Source organism: Nanorana parkeri, unplaced genomic scaffold, assembly GCF_000935625.1.
Source record: "Nanorana parkeri isolate BGI_ZX_2015 unplaced genomic scaffold, ASM93562v1 scaffold22, whole genome shotgun sequence".
NCBI classification, from domain to species: domain Eukaryota; kingdom Metazoa; phylum Chordata; class Amphibia; order Anura; family Dicroglossidae; genus Nanorana; species Nanorana parkeri.
Window position 1 is genome coordinate 2,980,595 of NW_017306290.1, and position 12,889 is coordinate 2,993,483.

The 12,889-nt window shown below is 40.8% G+C and overlaps 1 protein-coding gene across 1 annotated transcript in view; it reads right to left on the reverse strand.

Annotated features, from left to right (window-relative positions):
* Positions 1-2,172: 2,172 nt before the first annotated feature.
* The window catches only part of LOC108792958 (amine sulfotransferase-like), a 17,594-nt gene continuing 6,877 nt past the window's right edge, over positions 2,173-12,889 (reverse strand). Inside the window, exons 4-6 of the mRNA XM_018563849.1 lie at positions 9,256-9,350; positions 6,569-6,749; positions 2,173-2,295 (exon numbers count right to left, since the gene is read on the reverse strand). Coding sequence (XP_018419351.1) covers positions 2,177-2,295; positions 6,569-6,749; positions 9,256-9,350 — 395 coding nt within the window. The 3' untranslated portion in view covers positions 2,173-2,176. The remainder of the gene's footprint in view (positions 2,296-6,568; positions 6,750-9,255; positions 9,351-12,889) is intronic.

Sequence of the window (12,889 nt, forward strand, 5' to 3'; positions counted from 1 at the left end):
TTTCCAGCAGTTTTTAAGCGTTGCTTACAAGGCATGGGGCTGTCATTAGGGGATTACAATACACATTCTTTTAGAATAGGTGCAGCCACTGAAGCTCATAGATGGGGACTGGGGGAAGACTTGTTGCAGAAAATTGGTAGGTGGAAATCAGTTAGATTCAGATCTTATATTCATCCTCACCTTGTGGAGTACACTTTTCCTCCCTATCTGTAACTTTCTGAGTGGGGCTCTGGAGGGGGAGGCAGGGCATTCTTTGTTTTAGTGGTGGTATATTTTTCTTTAACCAGGTAAATGTGTGGTGTGGGTGGTTGGCCACTCTTATATTTTCTGGGCTGAGATGAGATCGAGGCATCGAAATTCAGGTAGGTTCCTGGGTCCGTTTGAGAGAGAGTTTTTTATTGATCGGTTGGAGGTCTGGGGCCTTACGTTGGACCAGGTATTACCTAGAATCACTCAGTGATTGAGGAGATGGGGGTCCCCCTAATCTCATTGTTTTTCATGCTGGTGGCAATAACTTAGGTCACAACTCTATCAAAGACCTCATTGTTGACATTAAATATGTCTTTTTGCATCTCTGGGAGCTGCACACCCAGACCAATTTTGATTTGGTCTGAGACAGTTCCTCATCAGGTATGGCGGGGGCTGCCTTCAATCATGATGCAATATACTGTACCAGCTTCAAAGTGAATAAAGCAGTGTCCAAATGTATAAGGCGCACAGGAGGTATAGTGATTCGGCACAGGCTACTGGAAGCATACACCTGGGAAAAGATGGTGTACACCTCACAGAGGTCAGTCTGGATGTTTTTAATTTTGGTATTAGGAAACGGTTGGAGATGGCCCTTGGCGTGTGGTGGGACATGAGGCTTCAACCCCTCATGCTGGTGGTGGGTCCCTGGCAGTACCATACATCGGTGACGAAGAACTGGCTCTCTCACTGGGGCGGAGAATTAGGGAAATGCCAATGGTGGGGCTTATGGGATCTTTAGTTTCTACAAGCAGCGCTGTGAGAGAAAAGGAAGTGCTATACATGCCTGCAGTACTACTCCTCCTCCTGGTGCCCAGTCAAAGCTGCTTCTTATGAATTGCAGTGATGACATTACGTATATTTTATAGGATTTTCAGCTAAACAGTGAAGCTTTTTAATAACCGAGTAGCTTATTACACATCTTATTTTAAACACTTGGTCTCAGTACTTCTATATGCAGGCTGAAAGTGGGAGGGGCAGGAAGGGTGTTGTACACAGCTTCCTGAAATTCACAGCACTGCAGCACTGCACTCTGACACTGATTCTATCAAGAACCCATTAGCCCTGATGCATGGAGTAGGCATTTCAGTCTATCTGGGGGAGTGGGCCTTCCTATGTAGACTGCATGTGCATGCAGACTGTCCTAGGTAATACCCGCATGTGATGCTGAACCCCACGAATAAAAATAAATGAAATTCAATGAATAAAGGGACAGACTAAGGAAAGAGCAGGATGATGCTGGATGTCCTCCAGCCAGGCAAAAAGGCAGGTTCTATCTGATTTGATGCATGTTCTAATGCATACTGTGAGACACTCACAGTATGCAGTGAAATCAGAGTAAGTAATTCCAGTAAAGGAGAGGAGCCGGTACATCTGTGCAAGACTGAAGGTCAGGCAGGGGTTCAGCTTTAAGTGCTGTAAGGTAAAGTGAGTAAGGTTGCTAGAAAATGCTGCCTTTGTAATTACAAATAATTGGAACTGGAGAAATAAAAAAAAACATTTGCGGTGCTGTTCATATCAACATAACAGCTCTCTCCTCTAATTTAATGGAATTGTCTCTTCCCCAAAAAAGTTGGGATAACCACCCAGAAAAGCAGGAAAAGGGGCGCAATGCGTAAAAAACAATTGCTTCCGATACAAAAATGTGCTTTCTTGGCCCCAATGACAGAAAAACACCCCACAGTGCTCCCTGGTGTTTATTTCCAGCAGGTTATGGATACAGAATATAACCTTACACAGAGGGAATGAAAACAGCCTTTCAATGTTAATCATGCGTGGAGAAGATAAAACTGCTGATTTATTTTACTTATTTTTAAAATCTATGAGATCCACATTATATATACTGTTAGCTTTAATTCAAACAAAATCCATTTGTATTCATGTCATGAGATATGAAAGTAAAAAATAGAAAATTGAGGGCTATCCTTGTTCATTCGGGGATTTGCCAGGTAAAATTTAGTGATAAATCTCCCATTTTTTCCTGGAATAGTTTATCAAACAGTTCACTTTGTGCCACAGTCAATGTGTTTTTCCAGTCTCCAACTTGGCCTGAAGAGAAAGTAATACAAATTCAATTACAATTATATACGTAGATGTAGATCATATACATTATAACATACATCAGGAGCTTTGAATGGCTTTAATGCAAGTCAAAGAAAGGCCCTGTCTGGTCTGGTTTCATTAGACACAATCATAGTTATGGATAGATTAGTTGTTATCAAGTGATGCCCACAGATGACAGATTATCTGGGTCTGACCTTAGTTCATGAAGACTGGAACTCTTATTTGCAACCCTTTGAGAGTATACTAAGTGCTGGATACATTTAAACCAGATGTCTAAAATTATAACTAACAGTCACATATTTTTGAAACAGGTTTTGCAGACTAGGCAGCACAATGGCTTCATGGAAGATTAATTGCAGAAATATACTTTCTCAGGGACTATGGTTTGCCTAAAATGAAATACATGAATAATGAAACTGGATAACAAATACTTGGTCTAACATTTTGGATACAGAGACCAGAAGAGGCAACTGTACAGAGTCTAGAGCAGCCTTTCACAACCAAGGTGCTGTAGCACCCTGGGGTACCTTCTGGCTTCCTCGGGGTTGTCTCAAATTTTTTCACAATGTCATGCAATTTCCTGTTGCAGGTGGGCTTCTGATGTGAAGTGGGGGCTCTGATGTGAAAGGAGGGGACTCTTATGTGAAGGGGGATCTTTTGATGTGAAGAGGGCTCCTAATGTGAAGAGGAGGGGGGCTTCTGTTGTGAAGGGGTGCTTCTAATATGAAGTGGTGGTCTGATGTGAAAGGGGGTGACTTTGGTGTTAAAGGAGGGGGCTTTGATGTTAAGTGGGCTCCTGATGTAAATGGAACTCCTGTTGTGAAGAGGTGGCTTCTGATGTGAAAGGGAGCTCCCAATGTGAAGGGGGGACTCTGATGTGAAAGGGAGCTCCTGATGTGGATGAGATACTCTGATGTGAAGTGGGCTCCTGATGTAAAGGAGGGCTTTTTATGTGAAAGGGGGGCTTCAGAAATAGAAGGGGAGAGTCTCATGTGAAGGGGAACTCCACTGTTTTGTGTTTTTGCTTGGTGGTCTCCCCTTAAAACCTCTGGTAAAAGTCTGGTATGGATTTTGGAGGGGCCACATATCAATTGTTTTTACATTTTTGAAAATATTTTTTGCATTTACACTTTTTAAACAGTGGTGCCTTGACATTTTGCATACATTTAAAATGTGCTGTGACTGAAAAACAAGGTTGAGAAATGCTGCTCTAGGGGCTAGAACCCAGCATCAGAATTTTATGCACCAGAATTTTCTTTCTGTCTGTGTTCCTTGGAGATTTCTTTTCCCACTTACTGTCTTGGTAACAACACTGTCACTGGGATAGGAAGTGAGAGGAAATCTTATCAATGAGACATCAGTCAGCTAAAACTAAAGGAAAATTTTGACTGGAGTTATACATCCAGGGATATTCTTCTGTTTCACTTTGGAGTTTTATTTGCTCCTTTGCCTTTGGGGAATTATTTTCCAGGTAAGAGAACATAAGGCAGTGGGAGTATGAACAATGTCAGCATTAAGTATAAAGATCTGTGAAGAGCAGGTTCTACATCTTGCCGGTCTTAGGGAAACAAAGCCTACTTTACAACATAGAATTTTATTTTGACACCCTTGGCATTGATGGAATCAGTCAGGTTTCCCCAACTGAGATATTCCCTGATAGAGAACAGAAGACTGAATAGGAGTATGGGATACAAAGAGAGTGAACCATCAGTGTAATGTGTCCTGTTATAACCTTAAAACTGAACTATGATATTAATATATTGATTGTGTTCTACTTTTATTATTGAGCAAGAAAAAAGCACCAGTAAAAGTCACATTCTTGTCACACCTTCTGCATGTTTTCTTTGCTCCTGCTGGCACAGAACCTAAAAAAATGAATGTGGGAAGTGCAGAGAGCATAATTATGACAAAGAGAATGAAGCATAGCGTTATGAGACTGACAAAATACACACCAAGTTTGAGTCATGGAGCCAGTAAAGTTGTTGCCTCTTGAAAGGCATTTAAAATGCCTGTTATAAGAACCTCTGAGAGAAAAGGGGAGGGGGACCTTGGATATGGCTTCATGCTAGAATTAAAAAAATTAGGGTGTCAGGACTGCCTCCTAAAGACTCTGCTCCTGGATTATTAGCATGCTGGAATGTGTGTACTGCCCAGTGTGCTGCCTTACCATTACAGTTCACAATGAAAAGGACCCTTTGTTTTGGGTAAAAACCTCTGACAATGCAAAGTTGTAAACATTCATTTTCTTGCCACCTGCCTTTTATTTGTTTATACAAGCATAATGATCTTTATTTTCACACAGGGGTCTTGCATTTTTAAATCTAATTGCCACAATTTTATGCAACTTTTTTCCTGTGAAGCTAAGGAAGATAAAGACTGATGACATCAATCTCCCAAGATGCATCTGGAAAGCAATGGGCTTCCTGGGCTGCTTGTGACCAGGAAGAACTGGAAATACATTTTTGGTAATTATAACTATCCTCAGAGTGTAAGAGTCTTCTGCATGGCCAGTTGCATTTTTTACGATGTTGTAGGGCCACCTTTGGCACTATTCATTGTTTACTTTTGTCATCAAAAACTAGTTTAGATAAAAGCAGGTGCTTCCAGATTGGACTTTAGACCTATGCATGATTGATTATATTATTTCCTGGAAAATATGCACCAATTGCATAGTTCATCATTTACTAAACATTTTTGTTTGGTTTAGACTTTTTAATCAGATAAAATTATATTTTGGGCAACTCAAGGTAGACTCTGGTCCTTTTGGTTCTTGTCCCCCTGCTTCCAACATTGTGTGGATTAACTATAAAACAATGTTCTTTCATCACTTTAAAAAATAAATGAACGTATATATGACTCTACTAAAATAATTTAATGAGCAGGTAAAGTCAATGTTTTAGGGTGCTTTAACACCATATGCAGTGCATTCTGGCCCGATTCCGTCCGGAACGCACTGCATTGCATTGCGGCCGGCTCACTTTTTTGTGGGGCAGGAGGGGGCGTGGCTGGCCATTGAAGTGAATTACAACGTAGCCACGCCCTCCGGCTGCAATGCGATCGCTCGCACGGGATCGCAAAGCACATTGCGCCTGCAGTCCAGTCTGGTGCGATCAAAATGCTGCAAGCATTATTTTGATCGCACCGGATCACAGGCACATTGTGCCTTGCGATCCTGTGCGGTCGATCGCATTGTGGCCAGAGGGCGTGGCTACGGTGTAATTCACTTCAATGGCCAGCAACGCCCCCTCCTGCCCCACAAAAAAGTGAGCCGGACGCAACGCCATGCAGTGCGTTCCGGCCAGATTCGGACCAGAACGCACTGCATCTGGTGTGAACGTACCCTCAGAGAGAGTTAATGGATTTTTGTTTATGCCTTCTTATGTTCTCTTCAGGTTGGCTGCAGTCAGACTAAGTTAAGTAATTTGTTCAGAATGTGTTACATTTTGTTTGGCTGAGACCAATCAGAGCTGAACTTAGTTTTGGGAAAAAGGGGACTTTTCAAGCCTATGTTTTTGCAAAGGTAAATCCCAACTTTTTGAGTTTTCGATTTCGAGGACTGCTCCTTGAAAAGCAGATCTGGCTTAGCCCTGCAATTTGCAGTGTATATTGTCTAAGTTGGCTTAGGTTTAGATGTTTGATAAGTAAGCTGCCAGGAATGACTAGGGTATCTTGGCGGTACCTGGACCACTGGCATCCTCTTGCTTATCTTGTTCAAGTGCTCTAGTAAAATTTCAAGAAAAATATATTCAAAGTGAATGGTATGCCCCAGACTTGGAGCTCAGATAATTAAGAGTTAGGGACTATACTTTACAGAGGTGCCTTGATGGGGCAGTGTGGCTTCACTTGTATTTGCAAATGTATGCAAAAACACTTTTAAATTTTTTTTCTATTTCTTTTCTGACTAGCTAAGGATTGTGCTGTGGATTGTATAGCACCTATCATTTTGATAGTTATGCATTGATCCGAGCAGCTGCCATTTTTACTCCAAGTGCCTTGAACACGTTCTTGCTCTGAATTACAGATGCTAGAAATATGTAGTGCTTGCTTGTGAATGTTAAAACAGCTGTCAGTGTCTAATTATCAAGGAATACAGAGACAAAAAAAACCTTGTGTTCATTTAAATGTTCATATTCATTTACATCCATAACAGATAACAGGTATATTGCATACATTATGATAAATATTGAAGCATTCACAGTAAATATAAAACACTACATCTAAGAACTAAACCCCTTACAGTATAGCTAAAATATTTTACCTTTACGCATAAATGACCCAGATTTATTATCTATAATGTCTTCAGGCATATTTTCTTTATTTGCAAGAGGATCCTTTTTCATCTCATTAAAAGATGCTTTTTTTACCACAATATCCATCGCCTCGTCATCTAATTTTATCCCTAAAAATGTGGAGATTTGCTTGACAACAGAGCGAAGGTCCTACAAACATGAAAAAATCTATTTTATCAAAATAATTATAATATTCATTTTTATCATCTGAAATGTAAAATAATTTGACAGCTTTGATTAATAATTTATAGAGCTACCGTATTTTTCGCTCCATAAGACGCACTTTTTTCCCCCAAAAGGAGGGGGGAAATGTGCCTGCGTCTTATGGAGCGAATACCTATCGCCCGACACCCGGGACATGCAGTTTCGGGCGCCGGGCGAGTAGTTTCTTTTTGTACATTCAGCCCTGCTCCTGACAAGCAGAGCTGAATGTACAGTGGGAGCCGCTGTTCGTTTAATACAAGCGATCTAAGTAGATCCCTTGTATTAAATCGAGCGGCGGCGGCATCGGCGATAGTGTCCGCCCCCCGCCGAGGTTTTCTGGGTCCCCCGTTCCTCTGCGGGACTGTGACCCGTCACGATCCCCCATAGGAGCTCACCATAGAGTCCATTGAGCAGACGAAGAACAACGTTCTTCGTCTGCTCTGTGTGATTACTGAGACAGCGCCACCTGTCTCAGCAGTCACTAACTGCAGCTTCTGTGACAGAATTTCTGTCATAGAATTTCTGTCACAGAAGCCATGCGTCCTATCGTCCGGAGCGTCTTATAGACCGCAAAATACGGTAATTGTTGTCACTTTGAAAAGCAGATGTGCTTTAAGAACATTGCGATATAGAGAAATTCATTTTAAGCAGGAAATATTCTGGTTATTAGTGGGTAAACATTTTAATTTTTCATCACTTTCAGTGCAGTAATATGGCTGTGCTCACCGTAATTAGTTATGAGTGAAACCAGCCAACTTCCCCAAAGTTTGGCGAATCCCCAAGAATGTTGGGAGAATTCAAACTTTTGGGTGAATTGCATAGCAGTCAATGGAGGGTGAATATTGATAGTCAGTTCTGCCCATTTGTAGAACTACAGGGTAAGCTTTTGTTATGAGAAGGGCATGGGAAGCCAGGCACTACTATGGGGTGCCTGTGCCTGGTTATATAAGAGTCCACCCTGAATTTCACTACTTGTGAAACGTACAGTGAGGGGAGAAGGCCTTCAGGCTGTACTTCATGATACAGAACAGTAAGTTTTTCAAGAACAGCCTCGGTGACAGTGTGCTTTGGTAGCACATATTTGGCTGTGTAATTAAAGAAGGTTTAGGAAATCATGATTTCTTTTCAAATGCACCTTACAGAAAAAAATAAAAAATAAAAAAAAATTAAAAAATAAATAAAGAAGGTTTAGATAAAAGAATCTGCGCTCTTGGAAAGATAAGGCTAAAAAGTTAGAATACTAATCCTAAAGCTGCTATGAATTGGTAAAATATGATGTGCAAGGGAATAATTAAAGAAGGTGTCTTCCTAAAGCTCTCAAGTATCGGTGGGAAAAAAATTTACCAGTGACAATTTAAAGACAGTGGAAAAACACTTCACACCGCCAACCAACATTATGTGCACAAACTAGACCTCTAGCCCTCAGGACAGTTTCACATGAGCAAGAACAGGCTTACATGCTAATACACAAGGGCCAAGAGGGTATTTCTCTTTAATATATGAGAGCGTCAGCTGTCAGATACAGGTATTTAAAAACTGTTCTGTGGCAGGACAGTTTTGTCGCAAAGAGAAAAAGGCCCAAAAACAAAGACAGGCACAGGCAGTAAAAATTAGAGCATTAGAGGCCAGTGACAGCATTGTTTGTCATTAGCAATAACAGGCCTCACTGGTCTATGCCTAACATTTATTTTTACTATGGGGACAGGGGTTGCAGTAAATGTGGATGATATAATGTGAGGTGGTTTTGGTGTGCGCTGTTTTTGCACTTTTTGTTCTTTCAATAAGTAGTAGCCACATGCTGTGAAAAAAATGGCAGCTCCAAAAACAGATGGTTAGCAACAAGTAAATGTTGCTCTACAAGAAACCCAAAAAATTTGTCTATTTACCCAAAATAAAAACCAATATACCCCCAAAGGAAAATAAATCCCTAGAATACTACCTGCTGAGACAAAAGCACCTTTTTATTTTTCATTTTCTTTTAAAATAAAGCCTTGCTTTCTTATGGATAGGTCAACAGCAAAAAGTGACAACTGCCACAAAACTACCACAAACTAAAATAAAAAGCCCCAATAATGAGAACACAAAAAAAGAAGACATTAAAGTGAATGACAGTCTAAGAACTATCAATCCAACTGGCTGCTGACACAGATAATAGTCCTAATAAGGACTTTTGGGTTAATTGAAGAACCATGAACATGCTTTGGATGGGGGGGGGGGTTAACAATAAAATGTTGTAATTGCAATTCACGAATGTGAAGCACAGTTTTCTAACCAATCCTAATCTCTCCCCATGCAGTTTATGAGATCTCCCTACTCTTTCCGTACAGCAGCGCTGATATACTTTGCATGTTGCACGTTTATACACTCTAGCTGTAAGTTGCATGCTTTATATGCAAGTTGCAGTACAAGAGTCCACCCTGAATTTCACTACTGGAAAAGTAAGATCCCTTACCTTTATCATGTCTTCATATTTTAGGATAAGGATATTGTACTCATCCTTGTGAGTGTACCATCCCCGTATGTGATCAAACCATTTGCCTGCAAAAACTGGGGAAATAACAAATCAAAACACATATAGTATATTAAACAGCATGAGCACCTAAATATAAGTATTTCTAATGGGTTTTAGATGATGATCAGATCTGTGCCTAAACTGTATCCGATATATCTGCTGGAAAAGGCAGTTCTTTCAAATAATTCTAGAAATCAATAGCTAGGTGACCAGGACCCTTACTTAAAATTAACTCAAAATATTGAAATACGCTCTGCTTCCTCTTTAGTGCAGCTTTGCATGACATGTATATAAGGTAGCCCTCCATGTCCAGTATTTATCCTATCAGCTAGGGTTGGATTCTGGAAATACATTTTTGAGTTTTATAGGCACATATTTTTCATTTCTGTCAAAAAATATTTGAGTAGTTGCATTTTTTAATTCCTGTAAACTAACTTGTATATAACTGTTACTTCATAGTTACATAGTTACATAGTATTTGAGGTTGAATAAAGACATTAGTCCAAACTTCTCTCAGGTAGAGGTGGCCTAGGTTTCTTTAGAATCTACCTCCAACCTCTGTCATACTTTTACCTATGTAATCTATACATTTTGAGGTACAACATTCCAAGCCTGTCTGGGTATCTGAGTATGCTTTATATGCACAGAGTCTGGCACTTAACTGCTTCGATAATTAAACATGTCAACCACAAAGTTCAAACTCTGAAAAAATCTGAAAAGTTTTGCAATTTTAGCCTATGGTTTGCAATGATCATTTCTGCGGACAAAAATAATAAGAGAGGACAGGTGGACAGTTTAAGAAGAAGTTTTGATTTTACTTTTGATTTGACTAGATTTATCTGCATTTCATTAGAAGAATTTTGTCTGATTTCAACAGTATATTTCAGATCAAAACTTAGTAGTGAAATGTAGAAAAAAAGTGGCAGAGTAAACCATGGTGATAAACATATTGAGAATTAAAATAGCAGGAATAAACCAAAGTATATTCTGCCCGTAGCTGGGAGAGCAAAGTGGACTTGTTGTATGCATTCTGTTGTGGGTTCCTAAAGTGCAGTGGTACTAGCAAGAATTCAGGTTCCAGGGTCTGGCCAGACAGGCGGAGTGAAGAAGCTGTGTTAAGCTGGCCATACACTTTACAACCATCGCACGACTTTCATCTTGCAATGGTTGTAAAGTAATTAAAAGCTCCTACGATCTGCCCATCTTGGACAGGCAGATCGTACTTGCAATCATCAAAAGCCCGCCCCCCTGAGGGGAGAGCTTCCGATGATTCCAATGCCGCATGGGCAGTGTGTGCTTGCGCCCACCGACAATCGTACGATTTTCGGTGGGTTTTCAAGTCTGCTCGGGAGACAAAAGACGTGCGACCGTACAGTAGAAACGGTTGCACGCCTTCCATACACCTGCCGATTATCGTACGGCAGGTGTATGGACACCTTTAGAGGAGGTCATGCTAGTGTTAATTTATGTGCATTTGAACTGCATGGTAATGTGTATGGTGAACCTGGAGAAGGCAATGAAAGGTTGGAAAGAGCGGAGGAAAGCATTGGACACCTACTGTACTATTACCCCTTGCTCCAAAAGTGATGTGAAATAAGGAGATGTTTTTCGTGTAAACAGAATTGTGCATTTATCTGAAAAGTTGTGGGATTCTAGAAAATAAATTACTAGAGGTGCACCGAAATGAAAATGTCAAAACCAAAATAAAAAAAATGTCAGGTCAAAACCGAAACCAAAAATGTTTTTTCTTGTAACTTTTTCAAATTTTATTAAATATTTTATTTTTCAAAAACTTTTAATTTTTTTACATTTTATTTTTATTAATTAATTTTTTATTAAATATTTTTATTTTTTACTTTACTTTTAGGGGCTTTGGGGAAATATTAGGGGTCTAAACAGACCCCTGATATTTCCCACAGAGTCTCAGCCTCTGATCTGTGACAGGAGGCTGAGCGGTGCGGGGAGGAGGGACGCCGGCCACTCACAGCGCTCTCCTCCTGCAGCGCTTGGCCGTCTGTGACAGTTTCTCTCCTCTCCACTGGGACACAGATGCACTGCTGTATCGGCCAGAAAATGGCACTTTTGGCATTATGCAAAAAGTGCCATTTTCGGCCGATATGTTTCAGCAGTCGATATATCAGCACATCCCCAGAAATTACATTTATATGTCCAGAAGACCTGAAATACTTTTTGTGGGACCTAGCAGTAAAAGCTAATGCATTCACCAGCATAAATGGCTACCTGATTATTGCAAGTGATGTTCTTATGTGACGTACCAATAAGATCATGTTCTGTAGTTTCAGTCATTTTTCATTTCTATGTAAAGTCTTTGACCTTAGGAAAATGCATTATTATATTTACATTTTACTTGAATGAAATTTAAATAATATCTCAACCTATGATATGAATATGAAAAAGTTGGTCTTTGTAAGCTGTATTCAAATGTAGCGCTCACCCTCGAAGGAGCTGCCAGAATGTACCTGGGTCATCCATAGCCTATCTAGGTATTTTAGCAACATTATGCCCATTAGCATTAACTGCCCTCTTCTAGTGACCAACAGAGCTGATATCCAAGCCATAAGTATGATGCTGAAGAACTTTATTAACATATTCACACTGGGAGAGAGGGTGTAGGGGCCTAGACATCCAGGGTAAAACAGACACAGACTCCTGGCTCACCAGTCCCTTTTAGTATGTCAATGTAGATCAATAGGAACACCATTTGTCACTGGGTAGCTCGAGAAGCCTCTAAATAGGGGTGGGTGTGAGATCTTTAATAGGAGATACACCAGACTTGCTCCTGAGGCCCATTCTAATCCAGGCACCTTCAGCAGCCATCATCTTCCTTGGTTCTCCTCCTCAATCAGTAGCAAAGGCCTTCTCCAAGCTCGAGGCCTAACAAAGCATTGCTAGCACTCAAGCATTCCCACCCCCCAGGCCTAGCCTGGGGCAGGCTGGACAGCCACCCCAACCTGAACTAATTCATGGCTGGAGCCAGACTGGACTGAGCACATGGCAATACCCTTGAGTATATGTATCCTGTCTCAGCATGCAACACTGGCTATGAAAACCCCAGTGATTGTCTGATGGACTGCACACACACTTACAGTGTCCCCCATTAGTTGTCCCACACTGCAGCAGAGTGACTCTCCACTCGGGCAGGTACAATCAAAGCCAGAACATGTGAAATTAACCAGATATATACCAAACAGTGTATAACAAAAGCGCCAGCGGCTTGTATCCAAACAAGGAGAATATCTGCAGTGATCTCAATGTGAACCGCAGATGGGGCAGGCTCCCGAACAGGCTCTAGGGAAGCCTCAACTCTGGAAGAAACAAAACACAAAGAGCGCCTCCATCCCTTAAAAACGTTTTATAACTGGTTCTGACGAAGGATGCGTGACCTCGGAAACGTTAACCTCAGGGAGGAAGAGTAGCCGGTGGGCTAAGCCTTTCACGTTTTTACTATTTCATGCCTGTAAAACTCTACCTTTGTGAGTATGTTTTTATTTCTTTAAATCCACTGTATTAAAACGTTTTTACGCGATGGAGGCGCTCTTTGTGTTTTGTTTCT